General features: G+C 45.9%; 1 protein-coding gene across 1 annotated transcript in view; it reads left to right on the top strand.

Annotated features, from left to right (window-relative positions):
- The window catches only part of LOC144139977 (dermonecrotic toxin SdSicTox-betaIIB1aiii-like), a 38,666-nt gene extending 17,473 nt beyond the window's left edge, over positions 1-21,193 (top strand). Inside the window, exons 5-6 of the mRNA XM_077672195.1 lie at positions 8,489-8,732; positions 21,029-21,193. Of these exons, the coding sequence (XP_077528321.1) occupies positions 8,489-8,732; positions 21,029-21,164 (380 nt within the window). The 3' untranslated portion in view covers positions 21,165-21,193. The remainder of the gene's footprint in view (positions 1-8,488; positions 8,733-21,028) is intronic.
- Positions 21,194-26,151: the final 4,958 nt, after the last annotated feature.

Below are 26,151 nucleotides of genomic sequence, written 5' to 3'. Positions count from 1 at the left end.
GTAAAATATCGTATACAATAGTTAGCGGTAAAGTTAAATTTAATTCACATAGAAACGGCAAAATATTAAGAATAAGGTGGGAAGGCATTTCAATACAAACCTACTGCATACACCGATGTAGATGAATGTCTAAGACTTTAACACTTCAAAATGTACATACAGGAAGTTAAATGGCGGATGATTGTTCAGATATGTATGATCGCAGTAATGTTTTGAAATGGGTAAGCGATAGTGCAGTTTTTACAGTGAGGGGCAAAGTGTTCCCAAATTTTATGATAGTGAATCGCACAGTCTGTAAGCCGTAATTTGTTAGTACTTTTCGCAGCAAGAAGTTATTGTGTAGTAGAAACCGCGTAACATTTGGGCTAGTTAAATGATCGATACCAATCACATTAAGAAACTACGAGTTCTTACCAAATTATATGCGTTGATTCCCAAGTTGTACTTGATGAGTTCGTCTATGCGTAAAAGATTTAGCTGCAAGAAAAGGGGTGTAAAGCGAGCATTGCACTAACTGTGGGTGGCTATTCGGACAGCCTGATTTTGTAGATGCTGCAGAGGAGTTACATGAGAGCGGTAAGTTAATCCCCAAGACACCATACTGTATTGAAGTGACTGTGGAAGAAGGCGTAGTACAGCGTGCTGAGAGTTTGTGGCGAAAAGTCATGGCGGGCTTTTATTAGGACCCTGATACAATATGCAGTATTGTTTTTTAGAGAGTTAATGCGAAAAGTGATTTTGAGGAACGGGTCTAATTCAACACCTAAAAAGCTGCGGTGTCGTGATGGGTAGATGGCACGTGTGTTAACGTAAACCGGAGAAATGGTACACCGCACTCTGTTAGGGGAGCTGAATATCATATGATGCGTTTTCTGTGGAATAATGCATAATTGTCTTCTTCGCACCAGTCGATGCCATTTTTGAGATCATTATTGAGCTGTGAGGTTAGTATATCTAGGTTTACACCAGAAGCGAAAGCAGTGGTGTCATCACCATATCAGAGGAAATTAGTGATGGTTGATAAACAGTTGGGAAAATCATTAATATAAAAGAGAAATAAAATAGGCCCTAGAATAGATCTTTGTGAAATGCCAATGTTATTAACTGTTGTAGGTGAAAGCAATCCCGATATACTAACTGTCTGTTCCCGATGAAGTAACTGCCAAGTAACTGTAATGGAGGTCCAGTAATGCCATCAAATGTTAATTTCTGGAAAAGTATGTTGTGATCAATGGTATGAAATGCTTTAGTGAAATCAATAAAAGCGATCTAACAAATTTCCCGTCGTCAATTTTGAAATTTGAATTTATCCTGTCTGTAAAAGCAATTAAAGCAAGGTTAGTTGAATATCCAGGTCCGAAACCAAACTGTCGCGGGAATAGTAGGTTAAAATGTTGAAGATACAGACGCTTTTCTAATAATTTTTCTAGGACTTTACTGAAAAGAGACAACGAAGGAGATCGGTCAATAGTTGGGTATTATTGTCTTACTGCCCTTTTTAAAAACCGGAACAATTTTACTTCTTTTTAATTCTTTTAAAAGACTCCGGTCTTGAAAACTAACTTTATAATGTGCACAAAAGCATCGACTATGTAGTCAAGAATTTCTTTGATGTTAAACGATGAAATATTATCGAGACCGGGACCAGTGTTTTGATATTTAAGATTGTGCTACGCACTTCGCTTGGTGACGTGGGGAAGATAAATAGATACTGTGAAACGTGTCGATTGTTATTAAAGTGACGGGTTGTGGACAGGTTAGGATGAACAGAAAAGAATCTGCTGAAGGCATTTGCAATATCGGCAAGGTTAGTAAAAGCATCTTCCTTCTAACGTATTTTAGTAATAGCGGTTTTATCTGTGTTATTGTTCAAGAAAGAATTTAGTATGCACCATTGCTTCCCAACGTTATTGCCAGTTTGCGCTATCTGTTTTTCGTAGTTCTCCCGTTTGGCTTTTTTCAGCAGTACGCCAAGCATGTAGTAGTATTTTTCGTAGCGAGCTTTAAGGGTAACAATAAATGGCTGTATTTTTTTAGTTTTCATATACAGGTTATCTTTCTTGCGCATGCTCTTTAGCACAGATTGTGTTAACCAAGGGATCTGTGGCGAGGAATATTTCTTTCGGCATGATTCGACTGATGTAGAGGAAGATAAACATGTGGTAATAATGGATGAAAACATGGTGTACGCTACTTCGGCGTCCTTAATTGACATTATAGGCGACCAGTCAGAGTAAGCTATTAGGTCCAAAATTGCGCTTTCTTGAAGATTGTTTTCGTGAATCTATTATGCGCAACAACGCATTAGCACAAAAACGTATGATTGGCTGAAGTGACATATTTGATTTTTATAACAAACCGAATGGAGACAAGTGGTCGATCCAAACTTTAGAGACCGAAAGAAATAAAAATTATAAAACACCGTAATAATAAAAAAAACACCGTATACACCGCCCCCAAAAGTGAACACAAAATAAAAAAGCTCAAAAAAAAGACAGAAACACGAATTTAAAAACTCTAAAAATGGACCAACACTATCTGTATATAAAAATGCATAACTTGAGGTGGTAACACATGTAATTGTTGTAATATCGTAAATGGAGATAACTTCTCGAACACAATGATGTAAAACCTCAAATGCAAAAATAGAAAAGAGCAACAAAAACGTTGCAAAAATGCAATAACCAAAAAAAGTTGTACCTTATACACCGCGCCCTAAACATGACGATGAAAATAAAGGCAGCCCGGAAAAGATAAATGGAAACCGAAATAAAAATTATGCAATGAGACTAACCGTTAACAATGTCTCGAACCTACACGAAAACACATAATTCAGAAAGTTATTGGAGTTCATTTCTTTTCATTGGCAGGAAGAAACGAAAGAAAAACCGAGAACAGTGAAGGAAAGCGACAAATTTGGCGACTCATAGCGAAATCTGGATATAAAAATTCTCAATTAAAACTTGGGGCGCAAGAAAGTTGAGCTTTAGCAGACAATTGTCTGAATTTCCGAAAATTTTTATTCGATTATGCACCAGATCTTTTAAGGAGTTATTTCGCTGCCTACGAGGTGTATTGCTGTACAAAAAACAAGCACATGGATGAGTCGCCATTATCGACCGCATCGTTTTAGCGCATTACCTCCGAATAAAAGCCAATCTTGGGCAACTCATGCGAGGCGATTGAAAGCCATAGTCGCATGAACTACAGAAAAACGGAAAATATTAAAACGGGGGCCCACAGTTCGCTCATCGATGCTAGATTGCCACGTATATAGAACTGTTGCTTGCAAACATGTAAAGAGATGTAAAGCGCGATAGCGATACTTCGACTTACACGGAGTGTTTTCGTACGTAGTTGCTGCCTTTCCGATTAATGCTTCACAAGCACTAAAGGTGATCGGTGAGAGGAAGATTAGCCTGGAGAGTTTTTAATCGCCGTGGCTCAGGAAAGAAAAAGGCTCTCTGCACTTCTGTGCATTAAAATGTGAGCGGGAAAAGTTGCGGATGCGGGGTGTTGGTCAGTTCGAGCGAGGAGGAGGCGTCAGTGTCAGTGTTTCAAAATTTTTATTCTGAGATTTGCAAGCCTCCGGGGAGCTCATTGGTGGGACCTGAAGACTGTGGCACCAGATGCAGCACCTCTTTCTCTTACCCTCTCAATCAGTTCGCGCTGATCTTGAGGTAACGAGTTAGTCAAAGCTGGCTCCCATGTCTCGAAGGAATGGAATATGTCATGCTTGAGTTGTTCTCCCCTGACCATAAGCTTGGACATGGCTAGGATGCGCGCAAGAGAGTAGACAATTCCCTTATTTTTGCAGGGTTTTAAGTTAATCTATGCTGTTTCTACCGAACATCTTAACGCACATACATTTGCAGATACTTTTGTTGATTTGTCCTCCACGCAGTTTGTGATTCTTCGGTATTGACACCTCGTTGTAGCCAGTGGGAAATATCGTGTCCCTAAGCATAGGAGGAGTAGGACTAAAAATTTATTTATCCAGCGCTGGTGCTGCTGTTAGGGCACCTGCCCGGTGTGGGGCGTCCCTAGTCCGGGATGCTCTGGCCTTGGCTTGCAGTCCAGACCCTCTCCACCAGTATGCTCTGGGTCCAAGGGATTCGCCTTTTGAGGCAGGCCACCCACTGCGCGTAATAGGGAAGAAGATTCGGGGATGGACCTGGGGTTTGTCGGCACTCCCATACTTTATGGTGCAGAGTTCCGGGTAAGGGACAGAAATTACAGGTGGCCGGGTATAGGGTCGGCTCCACATCCCGAGTTATCTTGGCTACGGATAGGGCTTGGCTACGGATAGGGCACACACATGCAACTCACTGGTATCTGCTCACGAGATCTTCAGGACTCCTGTGCAGCAGGTGCGGAGAGGCCCTATGCGTAGTCCACAAACTAATCACATGGAAGGCACTTGACACAACAGGACACAAACATGCCCCTGGATTATACAGACAACACAATCCACTCCACCCATCATTGTTTTTGGGTGACGATGCCATGGTCCCTGTCAAATGTGTTCTTAAGTATTTGTCAGATATCAAGTTTGTAAACCTAATTTCCCATCACGTGTAATAAAAACTGACCAAATACACCAGCCACCACCATTGTATTTAATTGATTTTATACTTGTCTGAATTACACGTTTTAATACCTAACTTTCTGTGGTGATCACTTTTGGCGCTCTTTGCCCTAGTTGGCTTTGCGCCAAAAAAGGAATCCAACAAGCAAAATCAATCATTGATGTCCCTATAATGCCCGGCTTGCGTCACAGGCATCATCATGGGTATGGAGAGGACCAAGGCGGCCGGTGAGTGTCTAAATCGGTGGCTGCTGGTGCTGAGGAGCTTCTTGGCAGACGCAGTCACGACCGAGGGGTCGCTGCAAATGCCTACTTCCTCGATGTCATCCCCAGCGGCGTTCATGGACGACGGGGTCCATTTTCGTAACTTTCCTCCTCTAGTGCTTCTGCATAATGACCGGTGGCACCGATGGGGGCACTGCACACGAGCTACCACGATTGTCTTCAACTCTTTTTACTCTAGGCCTTACTGAGCGATTTTAGTGTTTACATATTCACCCCCATACATAACGACTGATTTGGCGCTCTTTGCCCTAGTTGGCCTTGCGTCATAAAAATCCAACCATCATCATCATCTGATTACGATTCGTCGTGGCATACTTCCAAGATTTAGTCGCGTATGCTCTCGGGAATTGCGACAATATGCCTCGTTCTCGTTGTAGGTTCGAAGTTCTTTACAGGTGCCGAATGTTTCAAGCAGAATGCAGCGGTGTTGCGCTTCAGAGCCATTTGCACGGCAATATCGCGTACTTCCAGATGGTAGATAATGACGCGCAGCTCGTGAACGGCCCGCTGCTGGGCGGCTAGGGCGCTTTCCGTCACCATTCCGAGCAACGCGGCGTCTTCGACTTAGTCCGTTGGCGGTAGGTCGACAGGGGCGCGTGAAAGGCAGTGGGCGTCCGAGTATTTCCTGCCCAATTTGTAGACTATGGTCACGTGGAATTCTTAGACGCGCAGGGTCCCGCGCACGAGACAGCCAAAAAGGTTCTGCATATCGGCGAGCCAACTCAGCGCATGATGGTCGGTCACCACATTAAATGGCCTGCCATACGCGTACAGGTAGAATTTAGAAATGTCCACATGGTAGTAGGACGCTCTTTCTCAGAGGCCGAGTAGTTTTTTTCTCTTGCTTGGAAAGGCCGCGGCTGGCACACACGATTACTTTTTCGCAACCGCTTTCCTTTTGGACGACGACTTCACCCAGGCCTATACCGGCGACTGTGCGCACTTCTGTTTAGGTGTCTTTGTCTTAATGAGCGAGTACTGGCGCGCTTTGTAGGCGTCGTTGACGTTCGCGGAATGCTTCCCCTTGGGCTTCTCCCAGCGGAAAGCGGTTATTTCTTTCCTCCAGCGCGTGAGTGGCTCTGCAATGCGTGCAAAGTTTGAGGCGAAGCGCTGATAGTACGCGCAGAGTCGGAGGAATCTTTGCACGAGGAATACTCGCTTCAGCGGGTCGGCGTGATCAGCGGAGAAATGGACTGACTTTGCCTGAAGATCAGTAATAGTCCCGTTGTCCGACAGAAAGTTCAGTCCAAGAATTACATCGCGGGCAGTTTGGAAGAATGACAACAGCAGGGTACGTGGTGCCATTTATGGCGGCGCGCGATGTCACGGTCCACTCGGCGTCACGAGCTGGCTTCCTTCTGCGGGGATATGCGGATTATTCCAGCTTTTTCAGATTGGTCGCGAGTGATCCGCTCATCACTGAGTAGCCCAATCCCGTGTCTATCAGAGCCTGCACTTCAAGGGAATCTTGGATAGCCGTACGTCGGAAGTAGTCTTCGAGTTCCTGGTTCGTCGGGGCGTCGTATCACGGCTGGTTCGCATTGATGGTCAATGGCTACGCGTCGTAGTTGTTGTCTTGCTGATTGCGAGATTGGTGACGTCGGGGAGGCGGCGCGCCGTGTGGCTGTTTTCGTGTTGCAAGGTCCCGTCAGAGTTCAGTCCAGACACCTAGCTGTGGTCGGTCGCAAGTCTTGGTATTCGCTGCGTCGTTGCATCGTTGGAGAGTTTTCGACTTTTCGCGGTGGTGCAACTTCACCTCCAGAAGCTACTGCTTTCAGTTTCCCCTTCGTGGGCTGGGGGACCTTCCACGTGCGAAGTAAGCGTTAATGCGGCGGATCGGCCATAGGTATGGGTAGGGCAACGGCGACCGGTTGAAACGGGCAGGGCCGCGGGTGTTCTAGGATAGATACTCGTCGATCTCACGTGGTGGTTGGCGGGGGGAGGGCGCGATTCGTCGACGGAGAAACTTTGAAGGCCGAGTCGCTTGTAGGTGCAGGAACGGCAAATGCCGCCGGTTTCTACGCTGTGGTAGCAGAGCGGTGGTCGGGGGTTCGCCAGACGTCAGTCTTTCTCGGCGTCTGGTTTTGCTCCATATGGAGTCGGCTGGACAACAGTGGACGAAAGTCACTAATAAAAGCCTCATAAAAGTCACCTTTAATTAGGCAACATAAATAAACGGAGGACGCGAAGGTTTTAAATTTTAAGAGCCTATGATTGCAGTGGGCGAAAGTCCATTGTAGATGCCATTGTCAGGCTGTGTACTTTAATAGGCTGATGGCGATGTTATTGGTGATGATGATGATGACAATGAGGATGGAGTGCAGCGTACACCATTTTGCCGCGGGTATCTTTGATCCGCCACGCACTTACTCATTTCGGTATCTCACCGTCTCCCGTGCTGTCCTCGCAGATGGCCATACTGGGTTTCCCTCCATATTCTGCCAGACTCTTCCTCACTGCCTCCTTCACCGCTTCCTATTCTTGATTTATTTCCTTACATAGTTTTCGCGGCTATCGTTCCTTCTTTGCTTTCATTTTGTTTAGTTTCGATGTTATAATCGTTTTAATAATTTTTGTTCCATGTCTCAAATTCGGGTCATATTTATTTTCTTGCTTTTTAGTACGCAGCACTTACACCTCCGTTACTGTGGATTGGCGTCTTTGTCGGCCTCGTAACTGAGCGAACGAAGGAAACTCCCAAGAGAGAAGAAAAACGGAGGAGGAAAGTGTGGTGAAAGCGTGATTGAGGGGGGGTATGCTGAGGCGGCGCCACAGCAGCAGGCAGCTCACTCTGCGTGATGCACGCACATAGGTCCTCCGGCTTTCTCATCGTTGCACCTTTCTCTTTCAGTAAAACAACTCCCCCTCTCTCCTCCTTGTAGCGTTTCTTACATGAACCACGTGACATTTGTGCGGAAGGTTCAAGCAAGATTTACAATAACATGCTTGGCGCCGGCGACGCGCTCACAGATAACGGCAGAGTAGCGCGCGGCGCCGTGCCTTCGCTGATCACGTGATCACTTCGTGAGACGGAGCAGATATGCGCCGTGATCGAGAAGACTGCAGTTCGCGCTACGCTCAAATCTCGCCTTAGGGAGAGTATAGTAATTATCAGCTTTTTATTTCGGTTTCTATTTTCATGGTTTATCCTAAACAGTTACTTTAAATGCATTATAAATATATTTCTTTGAATACTGATAATTGCTTTCCCGTGTTAGAGGCTATTTCCTGGCCTGTCCCCCCATTAGTGGGTAGAACTGATTGATTGATTGTAGGGTTTACCGCGCCGACGCAACGCAGGCGATGAGGCGCGCCGTAGTGGAGGGCTCCGGATTAATTTTGACCACCTGGGGATCTTTAGCCTGCGCCGAAATCTCGTACACACGGGCGTTTTTGCTTTTCGCCTCCATCAGAAAAGCAGCCGCCGCGGCCGGGAATTGAACCCGCGACCTCGTGCTCAGCAGCGCAACGCCTTAGCCACTAGTGGGTAGAACTCACTCTTTTCGCACCTTGACCACCACCACATATTTCAGTAGAATACACGTAGTGGGGTCGTAAAGTGCACCTATTTGTGGAGGGCTCTAAATAAGCAATACAATGCTCTTTTTTTCACAGGCTTCGACTTTGGGGGAATGGATCCCCTTGAAGAAGTAGACCGAACTTTCGCGGCACTTGGTATCTCTGACCACCGATGGGCAGGCAGCGGCAACACCAACTGGTTCGCTTACATGGCTGGCCGGTACGCTCGACTGGAAAATATTGTAGCGTGCCGTGATGGTCGCATGCCAGGGTGTGACTTCGTTGACAAAGGCTACGCATGGACTCTCGATAAAGTATCCAGCATCGCCAGAGAGATCAAGTAAGAATTCTTAATTGTAAAAGATGATGTTTGGATGGAAATATTAACTTCGTCTTAATTGCAGCGAATGTTAGCTCCAGCATCTCCACATTTAAAATTTATGTTTTAACCTCATATTTTTTTCCCGCGCTTTGACGCTGCGCACGTAGAGCAATTTCAATCTGCTGTACTCAACCTGATTTTTAACAAAAACACAAGCACCCACATTTAGCTCTTCTTTTGAACATGTGCTCTTAATACACAAAAATCGCGAGTGTATGCAACAATGCAGGGTAAAAACTAGAACACCTGGTAAAATACCACACAGGCTGTTGAGCAGTTTCTAGAGCCCCCTTAACCAAAACAATAAGCACTTTTTTAACTCTAATTAAAATGCATCTAAAAAACATTACAAAGTGACCTTCCAAAGGGCTCTGCAACAGAAAAATTCTAGCTTACAGGGCAAACAGCCATGGCGACAGAACGGAGGAGGGCATGCTCACAACATAGCACAGCGGATGACAATTGCGTTCTTTTTTTTTTTTTGCTGAGAAAATACGGCCACATTATACATAAGACGCAGACATCAGGACATGGAGAAGTTGAGTGCCGTTTTACTCTGACAATGGGGATGACCGGCAGAGCTGGTGGTGGGTTATTTGGTGGGCCACAAACTCCCGCTCAAACCACGTCGTCGCGTCGGGGAAGCGTTCAGGGGGTTGTTTGCCATGCCGACGTCTTGCGTTTTCCGCCTCCCGGATGGGGGTCCCGACGGACATAGTGCCGACGCTTGGCTTTTGACGCCCCCCGTCAGTGGTCTACTTGAGCCGCGTTCGCGCCCATTGCCTCCTCTTTTTTTGTTCGTAGGTAGGCTTCAGTGTGCAAGACACAAGGTAACGGCCAAGCTTACACCAATATTTTTTAAATCGGCTTCCCTCTAAACACAAATGCAGTGGTGGGAAGACATTTTCCCAGTGGATATGTACGGCTTATATCAAATAATGAAGCGTTGAAGGCGATAAGATAACCGGACGGAGAGAATGTGCCGAAGTGAGGGGGGGGGGGGCAGGAGCGGGCTTGTGTCGGTGAACGCACGCAAAAGCGGGAGCGTTAGACAATGTGACACCTCCCCTGTGAAAGTTAAAAGCAGAATCAAAATATCTGCAAATTGGAAGTGATGAAACATCTTGATGGGGCTTCGTAAAAGGCGAATACACGAGGCAAGGCGTAGTAAGACGAGCAGCTCTAAACTCGCAATTTTATTGAAAGGCAAGCACGTACATGAAATGGTGCCGCCACCGTCGACATAATCTCATGCCGAGGACGTCACCCTGAAAGCATATGAGAACAGCCTGCAAAGATTACGCCGTGGAGACAGGAACTAGATTATAGAGCGACTCAAAAGTAAAACTTTACTATTATGCAGGGCAATTGTGGGTACGCTGACCCACAGCATTTCGTTTCGTCTTTACGTGGTGTTCCAGAGAATTCTTTTGTCAGCTCATCGCCGTATGCAGCATCTTTAGAGGAACTCTCAGTGCAGAGCTCGTTTGCAGACTAGAGCTGAGTAAGCGCGAATATATGACTGGTCCCAGCAGCCGTTGCTCATTGGTCAGAAAATGCCGAATGCGTGGAAACAGCGGTATGGTGTTTCCTACTCACTTTCCGACAATATGATTTGTGACATCACCAGCTGGGAATGTTGAAGCGCGTTAATTGTAGAGCTTGCCCAAGAGTTTTTTTTTTTGAACAAATACTGAAGCAGGTAAATGTAAATATAAAATATATCTATACGAGAGCGTGTCCTCACCAAACGTATTTCAAAATGGCACGACGTTTATCTCACAAAACATTACTAAGCAGGTTTTTTTCACTGCAGCTGCTGTTAAGATTATTTCAGTGTAAGTTTTGGCTCAAAATATTGCGTAGTCATAAGTACTGTTAGAAGGCTTATGCGAACTAGCAAACGCGTAAGCTATTGGCTCTTTTCCCGGTCCCCTAGTCTATATAGTACCAGAAACTAGCGGCCCAACTGGGAGGTTTTTGCCCCGCCTTGCAAATCACGCCAGTTTTTTCTACGGCTCCTCAAAGGTGGAAGGATCTCCTGAGCTCGAAATGCCTTTAAACACTTTTTACGCGATCCCTTTCACGAAGTGTGACATGTTCTTTTGCACCTTGTAAAAATAGAATAGAAGAATGAAGGAAAATTGATTGTTGTAACTATTATTTCTGGACGGATGAAAACATCATGTCACTACAAATTATTTGAATAACAATCTTTGAGTGAAGAAACCATTTCTACCTTTAGCGTTTCCTTAAAATCAGACTTTAACCCTGTGTTAGCAATGCCATGAGACGCGCGAGCATGCTTGCGGCGAGCATTTGTTTTTTCGATCTGATATTTACACAAGGATCGATTTTGCCTACGTCAACGTGACCGCAAGAAAAACTTTGACGAACAACCCCCTGTTTTTATACGTACGCAGGGGACTTCGGCTGAACTTCCCAGATTTTGTTTTCGAACCCAAGAGCAGACAACCAACCTTTATATTTTTGCAAATTTTTTTTTCATCTTGAGAAGGCCAGCAAAGAGAATCCTTACAGTGTAACGGCTTGCTACATTTCTCAGTGCAAGTGGCTGTTTTCCTTCATATGCAATTAAGGCCCCATTTTTTGTTTGAGCCTGCACTAATTATGTCTACCAGCATAAAGAGCTCTTCACGGTCATGCGGGCAGCGCCCTACGCAAGACGTGTCTGTTCTAAACTCGCTGGTTGGGACGAAAAGGTGTTATAAATATTACAAAAAGAGGATTTCCAAGGTGCACAGAGAAGGAAGGAGAAAGAAGCGCCACAGTTTTACGTTATATGTGCGTAACGACAATGTAATACCCATTTTTCTGATCGTAGGCTTTACTCCTAACTGGCCTGTGCATCCAAAATAATCCCGAGCCATCTTCACTAACGTGAAGCCCAGTTAGGGGCGAAGCATGCACTGTATAAGTGTATTCTTGGCGCCTTGGCGTTCTTGCCAACGGAGATGACACCGTTGGGGGGTACAGGTATACAGCTTTGCTGTAAAAGTCTCTTGTCTGTGAAGCATAAAGCTCTCTAGCGTGAGGCGTAAACGAGTTTTCCGGCGTTTTGGTACCGTGGCAAGATGAGACGAACGACGATTACGATGACGACGACAGGAGACGCCAACAGCCTCAGACTCTAAGAGGCTTCGCCCCTAAAAGTTGAGCTTCGAATCTAAATGATATGGTTCTATATCCATAAATGATATAGTATATAATTTCTCAATTGGAAGGGCTGGCGGCAGTTGTGTAAGACTGGAAAAAAGTGTCCGTTAAGAATTACATTTCCTCACAAGGAATGAAACGCAGTCCACGTACTATACCACTTCCAGTTGACCTCGTACTGTCTACTTCCTTCCATATATAATCGCTTTCTGCGCCGCCAATAAATATGTTCTAAAAAATAAAGCTTCGAGCATCAGGTTTACTGTCTTCACATTCAATCTTGAGAAGAACCAATGATGCCATGAGTAACTATGTTTTCAGAACATCGCAATCATGCCGGTATTTAGACTCATTAAAATTAATATATTTCATTCCGGGAAGTAGACTCATAAAAATCAATATCTTTAACCCCAAAGTCAGTGCATGATATAATACGTTTTGCTCCAAAGGGTCCATGCGGACAAAATGCATGTTTGGCTGATTCGAAAGATTGCTTAGTTAGAATTACACCGACATCAGTTTTAACGCAAACTTCACTCAAATAAGCTATATAATTAGGAAAAAAGAGAATGGCCATGCGACCCACTCGCCCATTTTTCCCACTAGAACTTATGACATGTTACGGCAGCTGTGCGATTGGCTGAGGGCGGCAAAAGCAAACGCAAGTTAGGCAGAGCTTATAAGCTTGCAGAACCAGCTATTGCTATTGCTAATCCCTATTGCTAATAGCCATTGCTAATACACATGCATTTTATAGCAGTAAGAATGCTGGGTTAAACAACAGAAGATGCGACAGCCCACGTCCACGTAGAAGCACCAGTGCGTGCTACTGTTGGTACTGCGCGGGCTATACTTGTTATAGCTGCACAGCAGTTCGGCCCTTCGTTGTTCTCTCACAAGACACTGCCCAATTGGCGTAAGTGGCATTGTCTTACGTGAGCCTGTTTGTCGAGCTTACACAATTTTTATATAACCATTACTTCCAACGGTAACAAAAACAAGCCAGCTGAAAATACAATCAGAAACAAAGCAATTGCGGACAGCGGTCTGCACAGTACGGTGGCGTCAATTAGGAAGGTTGACGGTAAACAAGGCGTTCCACAGTGCGTTGCAGACTAAACAGCGTAGTGACGTTCGCTTGAGGACCTGCCCTGGTTATGTCATCGCAGGCGTCACGAAACCCACAGTTGGGCGGCGAATAAAAATATATGGTTAAATTGATTACTTTCTAAGTTAATAAAGCATCGTTTGCTGCAGGACATGCGCTAGTGGCACCATAAAACACCAAATCTTTTGAATAAGACAAAGTTGTATTTTGTCAGCATGGCCCCTTTAAGTTACCTAAACTTATTCGACATGATATCAGTGAAACGTGTTTATGCCGTGCTTAGAAGAAAAGAAATTAGGCTTGGTTAAATAGTTACCTAAACTTATTCGACATGATATCAGTCAAATGGGTTTAGTCTGTGCTTAGAAGAAAAGAAATTAGGCTTGGCTGAGTAAATTAATAAAACAACGTCAAAAACTGTCTGTTCGTCAGACAATAAGCTCATATTGAACGGATGTTGCGTTTTCGTCCACTGCCCAAAGAAAATTGCGGGTTTTGTGTTTTTTTACAGCAGCGGTGTAAGCTTGAAAATTATTTACGTAATTGTAAAAGTCCTACATGCCCTATGGTATTGTATCGTGAAAGCAAGTATTCGCCTATTGTTGGAGTGCTCCAAGTAAAATATCCTCAATTATGGTATACTCGAGAAAATATTTTATTCCAGATGCATCGCTCATCAAGACACCTTTCACTTCAAAGTCGGTGGAATACTTTTAAACAGAAAGAAGCTTATATCGCGATGAAAATTCAAGAATTAGGGCTTCCGATAAAAAAGAGGCCGGCTACAATTTCGTTATTCTATTGCGTTGTTTGCATCTTACGCGGGACGTAAGCGGAACAAGACATCTGTTAGTGACTTTTTTGTTTTGTCTGGTGACTATGAGTGGGATAGTAAATTACACGCGATCCATTTACTGTGTGCTGCACGAGTACTCCGAAGGTAAGTTCCTTTGAGGTGTTAGAGTACGGCGGACACGTAATGACGCAGATTGATTTCTGCGTTTTTTAGAACAGCTGCACAGGTGAAGTCGGTTCAATTTCTTTACTTTTTATTTCGTGTCTGTGTAATGGTCTTCGCCGTTTCTTGTGGCTTTTAAAGAATGTATTCGTATAATGTTTCCCCATATACACCTTCCCAAGTGTTATGTTTCTGTTCGCTCTTTTTTTTTCCCTGGTTAGCACGCCCCCATCCACCCCTCCGGCTTGCAACGCAAGGTTTACCCACACGACACAAAATGAAAATACGTAAATATTGAAACGGCGTTTCTCAGCATTTAGTATGTTTAGCGGTTTCGGCATGCACCTTCTGTGGTAGTTGAAGAACCTCAAGAACTAGTATTGCTTGCTCAAAACTGCTTCAAAATTGAGTTTTGACTGCCCCACAATAACTTTTTTCACGCTCTAAAAATTGCTCCAAAATGTTCATCAGAAAAAGATGGATATTGCGAAAGCCCCCACTCTGCACGAACGCCCAGAGAGGTCACGGACCCTCAGCATCCGTACAGACGCTTTAGTCTTGCTGGATGCTCAGAGACAAACAGCTGGCAAAAGTGCAGATCGAAGTAGGGTGGTTGCGAGACCATTCAGTAATGGAGGGAAACGAGCCTTCAAGCCCGACCACTCGCCCAGTGGGACACAGCCGTGGAAGTCAACCAGTGGTCACCTACAGAGACATACTACCTGCCACCTACAGTAGCGACAGCCGATGGCTCCCACCACGAAGGCAAAGCTTGCGACGGAGTAACAACCACATGCAGGCAAATTTACTGAGGGTCTTTTCCGTACCCCTGCAACCCTACCGGGCGTTATACACGAAGTAGCTTGCCTAGTGTGTCAAAAATTAGCCACCTTCCAGCACGTGATAGAAAAATGTTTGGAGCCATAGTCATCCCCCCAACCTATCTGTTTCTTCCCTTCGACCACTTACTGTCCACCTCCACCTGAGAGGAAGACCTCTAGCAAGTTAAAAGAAGTGAGGTGACGACAGCAGCAGATAAATTCTACTAGAAAGGGAACCGCCTCCCTCCGGTGCAGAGGACGCACTGGAAGCCTGTCAAAGTTTCTATTGCCTACCTTTCATTGCGTTAGTGGTATCAATGTAAACCCCAAGCACACAAAACATCTCGCCACCAATTTTACGGTTGCATGGAAGCGTTTATAGCTACTTTCGTGCTTTATAACAAATAAAACATTGCAAAAAGGTCATTTCTGTTAAGAGCATTTTTTACCTATTTATCGGAAATGAGGTTTTTTACAGTTCGTCACTTATCATGAATACACTTAAACCTGTATGTAAGGAACCGCTATTTAACGAATTCCAGGATTTAACGAAGTTTTTTGATTCCCCATTGCCACCCCCATTGAAGCCCATGTGTTCGCGACCTCTATGTAACGAAACGTCGCGGCGGTTAACCGTTATGTAACGAAGTTGGCGAGCTGATCGGTAGTTGTACTTTGCACTTTTAGTAAAACATCCACCGGAGAAATGAACCAATCTAGCGAATCCTGGTTCTACCGTAAGGAGCCAGCAGCACTGAGGACGTCTGAAATCGCCTAAACAAGAAATTCGTCATTCTGATTATGATGATGATGAATGGAGTGGCTATCACCACCCCTTGGCGAACGTTGCAGTCACTTCTGGTCTTGTTTCTGTAGCGTAAACCTCACACCAGCAGCAAGAGTAACTACCCCTCACGTCTTTTTTTTTTCGCCCGCACCGCAAACTACCGTGCGTTTCCACGTGTGAGCGCCGTTTCGGTTCCAGACTTAAGTTTTGAGGTGCTAGGCCGTCCTGCCGGCGTGTAGTCACCCGTCTCCACTTCTCTCTGTGGTATCGGTGCTGCTTCAATAAAACGAAAAGTGTATTTTCAAGAAAAGCGCACAGTTTGAAAGACGTCCCCGCTGGCGAAAAATAAGAGGGTTGCCGCCTGGTGTAGTATCCCATCTAGGCTGAGCTAACACCCCCTCAAAGAGCATCAAATTCACAAAAAGGCATCCTTTCAGCATAAGGTTGGTTCTGGAAACGCATTAAGGCGCCGAAAATTGTCAAAAGGGAGAAGTGATACCTAAATTACGCTTGTTATTACGGCGGTGAGTGACCTTGCTTCTTTAGAGCGCCGTGTCCTGCCTAGGCTCGTGCGAAAGCAGGAGGCAAAACTCGCGCAGTTCTTCGCTATGAAACAAGAAACCCGCACGTAACGAAAACCCGGGTGTAACGAAAAATTTCGAACTTTTGCCAACTTAGTTACATCCAGGTTTAACTCTAAACATTACCTGCCTCTTTACACTAGTGCTTTTTAGTAGTTTTCTAAGTTGCACTCGGTAAAACTTTAAGCCTCTTTTTCTTTATATCCAATTCCGGAGCAGGAATTTTCTTGGCGCCCTTTGCTGTACTTGGCTTTGCGCTACTAAAACTAATCAACATCTTTTCGGTAGCAGGCGCTTTAAACAAAACACCGAGAGCGAGACAGACAGGCAGACAGACAGATAGATAGATAGATAGATAGACAGACAGACAGATAGATAGATAGACAGATAGATAGATAGACAGATAGAAAGATAGACACATAGGGAGAGAGAGAGAGAAAAACCCTATATATTAAGAATTCACTATGGCTTGCGCTACCATTGGCGTCGTCAGCGGTGGCATATGCGCACCCTGATGAAGTGGCTCTAGACGCGCCCATCCCGCACAGGTGAATGCAGAGCACATCAGAAGCAGAAGGTGCAGGGATAGCTAAGCGAGTGCAACAAGGAACCCAAAGAGCAGGGTACAATGGTAGTGTGAGAAAAAAGACAGGAAAAAATAGCTGGAGAGTGAAAGAAAAAGCCAAAGATTGCATTGTTATTCTACCAGTTCATGGTGGTGCTTTTCCGGAGCGTAGACAACAGTTGACGCCGTCACACGAATAAAAGACATGCGGGCGATTGTGAAGCGAGACTCAGATTTTCGCTGTTATGGTAGCAGGGTAACTCATTTAAACTCAAAAGGTTACGGGCAAATGCAAACCGCCACGATATGTAGCGGGTCGAAAGCAAACACAATAAATTTATATCGTCTACATATCCAAGATAGCGAGGTTTACACAAATTTCTGAAAATACCGCATTTAAAGGGACACTGAAGTGAATTTGTCAAGCTCCCGTTTTTGCTTGCAATGCGTAGACTGGCTCAAATTAGCACACTTTTCATCGTTTATCCGGTTGACAAATCGGTAATTATTTTACAAAGCGCGAAAGAAGAAAAACTACCATGCGCGGTTTGCGGCGGCCGCACCAACTAAGCTGTGTGACGTTGAGAGGAGGGGGCACCGTAATTGGACTATGCCCAAGGTGAGCAACCAAACAAGTTTCGGTTTCGGTTCTGTAAAACACAACCGGTGACGTTGTTGGATGGGCATTTTCAATAACTCAGTAATCATCGTACCGCGCTTCTGCCATGTTGTCAGCTGTAAAAATGCATAAAGATAAGCCTCCCAGGACGGGTTGGAATCGTAGCATTCACTAGCCGAGGCCTACGCAGTGCATGGACGCCCTCCGCGTACCCGCAGACGCCCAAATGTCATGCGCTTTTCCCCATATTTGGCGCTTGCCTCACTCATGCCTGTACCGTAAAAAGCGTGTTCGCACCAGGCCAAGGGTCTGTTCATTCTGGCCTATGCCCACTGCCCGCAAGCAGACGGTGCTTATGGCAACAGCACACCAACGAGAACTCGCTAGCGTGCCAGTGCCAGCCTGCGCGCGTTCTGTGAACTAGTTCGTGGAGCCATGAACGTTGCGGCCGAAAAAAAGGTGAACTCAATGTAGTAAACATCGGCAGAAAACGAAAAAGTTAACTTACAAAAAAAAAAAAAGCACGTACCCGCGGGGATTCGAACTCGTGATTTGCAAAATACTTGCATACCTAGCGCCCAAGACAACTAGGCTACGGGGGCGGGCTCGGGTGTCCCTGGTAATATAGAGTATATATTGTACAACCAGTTTACACTTTTATTTAGTTTTGGCATTTCAAGTAGCTTAGGTAACTATTTGTTGTATTGCGCTCGTGCAGTAAGCGTCCCCCGAGTTTCCACTATAGCTCACGTCTAGCAATTGCATTTCGTAGACGGAAAAGCGTTCGCAGATGCGTAGTCGTGCTACTGACCTCTGTGCTCGTTCGCCCAGCGCAAAAAAGTGCTTCCCGCACCCTAGTTTTACGCTGTACAGTAAAAATATCAGTTGATTTTATTTCCTTAGTACCTATATTGACTTCGCTGACTCTTCTCCCGCCTTCAAGAGGCCTTATATTTTCCTACTGGCGTACCAGCCACCGAAGCGTCGCATGCGCGCTTGTGCAGCGCTTGTGTGAAGCGACCTTGACTTGGAGCTAGATACGGTGTACAAACTAACCAAGTAAAGAAAGGCAGATTTTTCCATTCACAAACGTGTCCTGGCTTCGTTTCAACTGAGCGAACGAATTGCGACGACCCGTCGGCGGCCGGCGGACGAAACGCTGGGCCGACTGACTCTGTCTGAAGGCCGGGGAGCCGTGCAGTAACGCAGCCAATTGCCAGCTCATCCCCTCCTGACGTCACACGAAAACGCCGCAGAAAATGGGCGAGCGTAAAGAGAGGAGGACAGCATTTTCGAATTAATTTTTCTACTAAATAAAATCGCGTAAACGCGCCCAGGGTGGTCGAAACATGGCCTGGGGACTCCGGACTACAATTTGCGCAAGTAATCCCGCAATGTTTACATATCACTTCAGTGTCCCTTTAAATAGAAAGAGATTAGTAGAAAGCATTGACTGGGCGTTTGTGCCAAAGGTGTACTGTTTCCTGGCACGCAGTAAAGTTTTGAAGAATTTAACAACCACGCAAAAACTGAGCCCTCTGATTTGTTCCTTAAGTCATACCTCACATCTGTTATTAACATCCCCCAACCTCCAACTTTTCTTCGGAAATTGATATCGAATCTTCCGATATTCAAATGCAGGTTGCACCCCTGACCCACCGTCAACGTTACGTCTTGCGTTAGGTTCAGGTCCCTTTCAAACACTGTCCTCCTGCGGCACAAACTGCACGCGGTTACCGCCTACCGCAGTTTAATCATAAAACATGCCGCACAAAACGATTTTTTTGTTTACTTTTAGCTTTCTTTCGGAATGTCGCTGTCGTGCTGCTTCTGCGTGTGGGAAGGCCTTTGAGTTTTTATTTTGACCACCCACGAACAAAGAAAGAACATTGTATGCAATCAATGAATGCCGAAATCCTAAAATTTGATACACCAACATTAACTTAGGTTTTTGGGCTATTGTAATTCCTCCAAACAGGCACTGCCCAACGAGAAAATTAAGACTTATGTTGCTTTCAGCCATTTCTTTCAGTTGTTCGCTGTTTCGAATTAAAAGTTCAGCAGGAGTTTTACATCAATGAATTTTTTTAGAAGTAACCTATGTTGTATCTACGACCCCTGTGTTTTTCATAGCATTTTCATAGAATTTTCATAAAAGTGAGTAAATTGTGGCGTAAAATGCAAAATGCCCGCAAATATGTAAGGCCGCCAAAACAGGATTAAAGGGGCACTGGCACAAAAATTTTGCATCTTGTTTTTTTTTTGTTGTTGCGATAAGTGGCTAGTGATCTACTTATAACCTGTAGAAACCTCATTTGCTTCAGGGTGCGACGGTTGTTTAATTAGAGGCATTGTAAATTCGGCCAGTGGCAGTTTCGGTTTCAGCGAGTGCCGCGAAACGATGGATTTTGTGGATTTTGTGTGAACAAAGCTGACCACGTGACCGTCGGAGGGATATCACAGAGCAGAGCCGCCGTAGCACTGTCGAATCCGCATCGACGGCAGTTTCTGCGAATGCCCTCATGTACTGATCTCGTGAGGCGCTTAATTAAAAAGCGACCGTGGATGTGACGCAGGCGCTGCGAGTGCAAATGCTACCGCGGCTAAAGAACGACGCGCGACGCTCGAGACGGTGGGTGGCAAGACGCGCGCTGGGAGCAGCGGGCCGGTCTGCCTACAGGTCGCCTACAGATGTGTTCGGCTTAGCACTGCGGCGGATATTCGAGTGCCGCTCTAGTAAGCGGTGCAGATGACAATTTTTAAAGCAACCCGCCATGGCATCATTAACTCCTTTCTCATGTAAGCCACCATGGTCGGGACTTGGGGACAATTTCGTGCAGTGGTAACAAGCTATCACTTGAGCAACTGCGCCGGCCTGGGCCACTTCACGGCCGTGGCCGCCGCCTGCATAGCGACCGTGCGGCTAGCTCAGTGGGCTTTTCGTGCCTCCGGCGCGTTTTCGCATCCAATGGTAATAAACAGTAATAGAAACAGAGTGCGTGGAATCGCTGTAGAACTTTGGTCGCGGCCAGCTGCCCGATTAGCTGACGAAATCCCGGCGCCTCCGCCGCCAACGATCGGGTCGTTCGTTCTCGAAAGCAGAAGCTCCGCCCTTCGGCCCTCCGATTGGAGCGGCTATCCCGGGCGAGCCGGCGAAAAACGCCGGCAGTGCGGAAGCGGCAAACACAAACTCGTGACGTGTTGGATGTTGTTTATTTACACAATATCCTCGGGATGTCGATTGCGCGTGGTCCTCTGCTGGCTGCTCGGTTGCGTTTCGCACACTTTAAAATTTATTTCAAATATGTTCTAGGCTGTATTCGCCGCTGATATTTTGCAGATGATGTATATGTGTTCCCACCAATCTATCTCCGAAGTTATCTCGCCTTCAAAATTTTGTGTCAGTGCCCCTTTAAGGTCCACAAACGGGCTTGCTCGAGTACATCACTCAAGTTTACAAAGCGCAAAACGTGGCAGATATCGTGTCGCAGTATGTTACTGTTATTTCGTTCGCTTCCCTTGTCTTTGGTGCATTTATAAGACTCCAGGTAGCTTTCTTGTGAATGCTGTTATAAATTCGAATCGGGTTCATTTACATAGGTCCTACAAATTATATAATTCGATATTTTATTTCGCAGGCTTGGACTGGACGGGGTCATCACGAACTATCCCGACAGCGCCCTTGCTGCCTTGAGAATGAGTGACGTAGCAGAAATTGCTCGACTGGCAGGGCCCTCTGACAGCCCTTGGACTCGGGTCAGGACTCCACATTGAATATACACAAGGCACCACCTCAGTATGAACACGCAGATAATGTGGAGCGTGTAGGCGGAGCCGGTAAATAATAAAGGCTGCTCCTAAAGACATTTTGATTTTTAATAAAAGTGCTATACCTGAAATGTCGGTTTGAACTCTCTCTCTCTCTCTCTCTCTCTCTCTCTCTCTCTCTCTCTCTCTCTCTCTCTCCCTCTTTTATTTCGTTTAACAGCTGAAATATTTAAGGTGAGCGTTATCCGTTCGTTTCACCACAAAGCATTGCGTAGCGGTGACGTCAGCTCGCGTCCCCTAGCAACCAAGCCTCACGGGCGCCCGTCAACCCGTGCCGTGGGTGCGTAACACATGCCATAAAGGTTCGAGTACAGCGGCGTCGTGCAGGCTGGCTCGTAGGCTTGCGCCATGTAAAGTGCAACAGCCGGGCCTCCGACGGAGGAAGAGGGGCAGCCAGGTCTGCTATTTCTCCAGCCTTGCACCACTTGTGCAAGCTGCGCCAATTTTTGTACTGATGCGTAATCGCCTAGGAGTCTCCAAATAGCGTTTGAGGTAATTGGTGGAGTGAAAATTAGATAAACCGGCCTTAAAATTGAAAGTTTCAGTTATATTTTCCTTGCGATTGAAGATACCGTAGGACCGGAGTCAGCTACTCTAGCTGGCTGTGGTATCATACGACAACGTCACTGCCACCATTTTGTACGGACATCAAAACGCTGCATGCGCAAGCCTGCGGAGGCGTTATGAAGGACGCTCAGTTCAATGATCCCAGCCAACGATGCATTTCATTATTCCAGTAAATAACTGAACCTCAGTGATGTGTTATAGGCAGATGCGATGCAATGGAGTTTATCTTGTGTGTTAATGGCACCCGAGCTTAAGTAGACCCATATTACAATCGCTCAGTCATGTTTCTTAGCAGTGTCATAGTTCGGGGACAGGTAATCGCACAAACACTCTGCGGCATCACAGAACAATAGCCAAAAAGTGGTTAGGGAATCCCGTCTGCTTTCTCAATTATGCAAGACGTTTACGTAGCATTCAGATCGTCGTTATCAGGGTTAATCAGTCTTTTAGTGAACCTGTATTTTTAAACACGATAGCCTTTCGTGGGCTACCTTAGCTCAGAAGTCTTGGTCTGTCTGTATGTGTCTGTGTCTCTCTGTGAAAAGAAATGTATTAGAAACCATCTATGGGGGCGCAGAGACAAGTGGTAACAGCTAGAGTTCCTCTATAGTAACAGCGCTTCCCTAAAAACAGAAGAAAATCCATCAGTTTCCAAGTACTCCGGGCATACAACACTCTGCACAACAAATGTCTGTGGTGGTGAAACAAGCTACTGTAAAATCAGTCCAGAGAAAGTTCACAGGTGTCTATATCTACAGAGAGAGCTCAGAAGCAAGCTGAAACTCAATACGGTACAATAGGTATGCTCAGGATGTTGTTCCTGACTACTATGAAGCGCGTAGACCAGCGTTACAGAAAGGCTTCTTCGCCTAGAACTGCCAACTCATTTTCTAAATGACTCACAAGGATCGAGCGTACACACCACACAAGTGGAAACATGGACCATTGCGGTTGGGCGCGAAGACACGCGTCACCACGATTTCGCCACAATACAAAAGCACCAGCCCAGATCAGGAAGTTCACCAACACTTCATCTGAACGTGTGCTCATTTGAAGTGTGAGACCAAAACAACCTGCTTAACATAGTCCTAAACGCTGCTGCTACACGACACTGAAACAAGACATGTTCCAATGTTTCAGTGTGCCCACAGTACGGGCACCGTGAGGAACGCACAGCGCCAAATCTCGCGAGATGGCCACACATCGGGAAAACATCCCAGCCTCGCAACCAGCCGAAATCCCAAACATCCGCCCGAAGTGCCTTTGAAGTCAACTTATGCCAACAAATGCAGCTTAATCTAGCTATCTCGTTATTGTATTACTGGTTTATCGCCAATTTTTCGCACAATTCGCTTGCCGTACATTCACTAAAATTTAGGCTTGGCAAGGTAGACGAAAGGTTTTCAGTGTTCTGGCAACTTAGGCATAAAATAACGGCGACTGCTCGGCAGACGGACCGGCAATGTGTTTGTCATAAAACATTGAGCGGGAAGTTCCCAGAAAGTCGTGCAGCAGCGCTCTCCCTGGGTATACTCAGTTTCGCCTACAAGGTCGAGCACTGCGAGTACGGCCAGCACGCTGGAGACGAGCAAACCTCTTGAGTGTTTACTTCGGGGGAAGCACGACGGATGAAAAACAGCATAAGAGGTGAGAAATAAGGCAAAGCGAGGCATTTACTTGGCAAATGTCGACGAAAGACTGTAGTCTTTTGTCGACGTTTGCAACGAAACGAGCAGATACGCCGCGAATTTTGTCGTCGTTGCTCTTTCTATGCATTTCTGTTGTTTACCTGGCTCCCCTCGAACAAAGCAAATTGGTCTGGCGCTATTGGCAGTGTTGCCTTCCAATTCCTAGCTTTATCGTAGCATTGCGGAACAGCAAAACCTCAAAACCCTTAGAATGCTGCTGAGGTCAGGATAAAAACGTTTCTCGTACCCACTCGGGGAGATTGGCCGGGAAGGGCCTGCCCACAAAGAGAGACTGCAGGTGGGTTTAAACGAATGTCTTCCGGCATTTGCCACACTACGAACCAGTGCTTGAGATCCAATGAGTGCGAAAAACACAGAATGTATGATTGTAAAAATAGTAGTGGTCACACATACACTACGGCGATATTTAGGGTTAGTTCTGCTGCAAAAAAAGGCTGCTAGTGCATTGCCCAGACTAGCAGATATCTGCTGTGCTATAAAAATTCGGATCTGTCCGCGCCTGCGCTCGCACTCGAGGGTGCGAAGAGTTTCGTTAAGAAGGCCCGACTACTTGTGGTGAAAGTGAACGTTGCCTGCATCACCCCGTGTGTGTTTGTGTGTGGCGTCGAGATGAGGGTATGGAATTGTTCCTCGTAGAGCGGTGGCAAAGGTGATATGGACTTAAGATCCTACAGCGGTTGCACGGGTCTGTGTGCATAGTTTCCGTAGGATGAAGGGTCTCGATCTTTCTCATGGTGACCATTTGTAGTCGGCGAATGAACCAAGGCTTAAACAACCCGCCACGGTGGCTCAGTGACTAAGGCGTTGCGCAGCTGAGAACGAGTTCACGGGTTCGATTAACTGGCCGCGGCGGCCGCTTTTCTGATGGAGGCGAAAAGCAAAAATGCCCGTGTGTATGAGATTCCGGCGCACGTTAAAGATCCCCAGGTGGTCAAAATTAATCCGGAGCCCTCCACTACGGCGCGCCTCATCACCTGCGTTGCGTCGGCGCGTTAAAACCCTACAATCAGTCAATCAATCCAAGGCTTAAACAGCGACAACGTGTTACCATGATCATTTGTAAACCATAACAATTCGTGAAATAAAAGGTCATGCGATGCAAGAAGTTGGAAGAAAAAAGAAAAAAAGAAACCTTTTGTTGTCTCCCACTTGTGCGTACTGGGTTCAGTGCCCCCCTCGGTTGCCACGGGTGATTATGCAGAATTTGTACCTGCTTTATGGTTCCGGTACTAACCTGTGAAGCGCATGCATCGGATCTCTTGTTTCCATTGATTCCTACATGAATAGGAACATAGCAAAATTTGATTTGGCATCTTTCAGCTTCGCCTGTCACCGCATTGTGTAATATTTCTCCAATGAAAGGTTCAGCTGCATTTTTGTAATGTAGTGCTAAGGTTGTTCTCAGAAAGTCCGTATAGGTAATACTGTTCTTAAAGGGACACTGAAGTGAATTTGTCAAGCTCCCGTTTTTGCTTGCACTGTGTAGACTGGCTCAAATTAGCACACTTTTCATCGTTTTTACGATTGACAAATCGGTAATTATTTTAGAAAGCGCGAAAGAAGAAAAACTACCATGCGCGGTTTGCGGCGGCCGCACCAACTAAAGCTGTGACGTTAGGAGGAGCGGGCACCGTGATTGGACGATGCCCAATGTGAGCAACCAAACAAGTTTCGGTTTCGGTTTCGGTTCTGTAAAACACAACCGGTGGCGTTGTTGGATGGGCATTCTCAATGACTCAGTAATCATCGTACGGAGCTTCTGCCATGGTGTCAGCTGTAAAAATGCATAAAGATAAGCCTCCTAGGACGGCTTGGAATCGTAGCATTCACTAGCCGAAACCTACGCAGTGCATGAACGCCCTCCGCGTACCCGTAGACGCCCAAAAGTCATGCGCTTTTCCTCCATAATTGGAGCTTGCCTCCCTCATGCCTGTATCGTAAAAAGCGTGTTCGCACCAGGCCAAGGGTCTGTTCATTCTGGCCTGTGCCCACTGCCTGCAAGCAGTCGGTGCTTATGGCAACAGCACGCCAACGAGAACTCGCTAGCGCGCCATGCATGTGCCGGCCTGCGCGCGTTTTGTGAACTAGTTCGTGTAGCCATGAACGTTGCGGCCCAAAAAAAGGTGAACTCAATATAGAAAACATCGGCGGAAAACAAAAAAGTTAACTTACAAAAAAAAAGCACGTACCCGCGGGGATTCGAACTCGTGACTTGCAAAACATTTGCGGTGACATACTCAGCGCCCAAGACTACTGAGCCACGGAGCGGGACGCGAAGGCCTTGCTAATATAGGGTATATATTGTACAACCGGTTTACACTTTTATTTAGTTTTGGCATTTCAAGCAGCTTAGGTGACTATTTGTTGTACTGCGATCGTGCAGTAAGCGACGCCCGAGTTTCCACAGTAGCTCACGTCTAGCAATTGCATTTCGTAGACGGAAAAGCGTTCGCAGATGCGTAGTCGTGCTGCTGACCGCTGTGCTTGTTCGCCCAGCGCAAAAAAGTGCTTCCCGCGCCCTAGTTTTACGCTGTACGGTAAAAATATCAGTTGATTTTATTTCCTTAGTACCTATATTGACTTCGCTGACTCTTCTCCCGCCTTCAAGAGGCCTTATATTTTCCTACTGGCGTACCAGTCAGCGAAGCGTCGCATGT

The sequence above is a fragment of the Haemaphysalis longicornis genome, unplaced genomic scaffold (assembly GCF_048455015.1).
Source record: "Haemaphysalis longicornis isolate Haplotype H1 unplaced genomic scaffold, Haemaphysalis longicornis Haplotype H1 scaffold_5, whole genome shotgun sequence".
Taxonomy (NCBI): Eukaryota; Metazoa; Arthropoda; class Arachnida; order Ixodida; family Ixodidae; genus Haemaphysalis; species Haemaphysalis longicornis.
The sequence above is the reverse complement of the archived record's forward strand: the minus strand, read 5'-3'. Positions and strand labels throughout refer to the sequence as shown.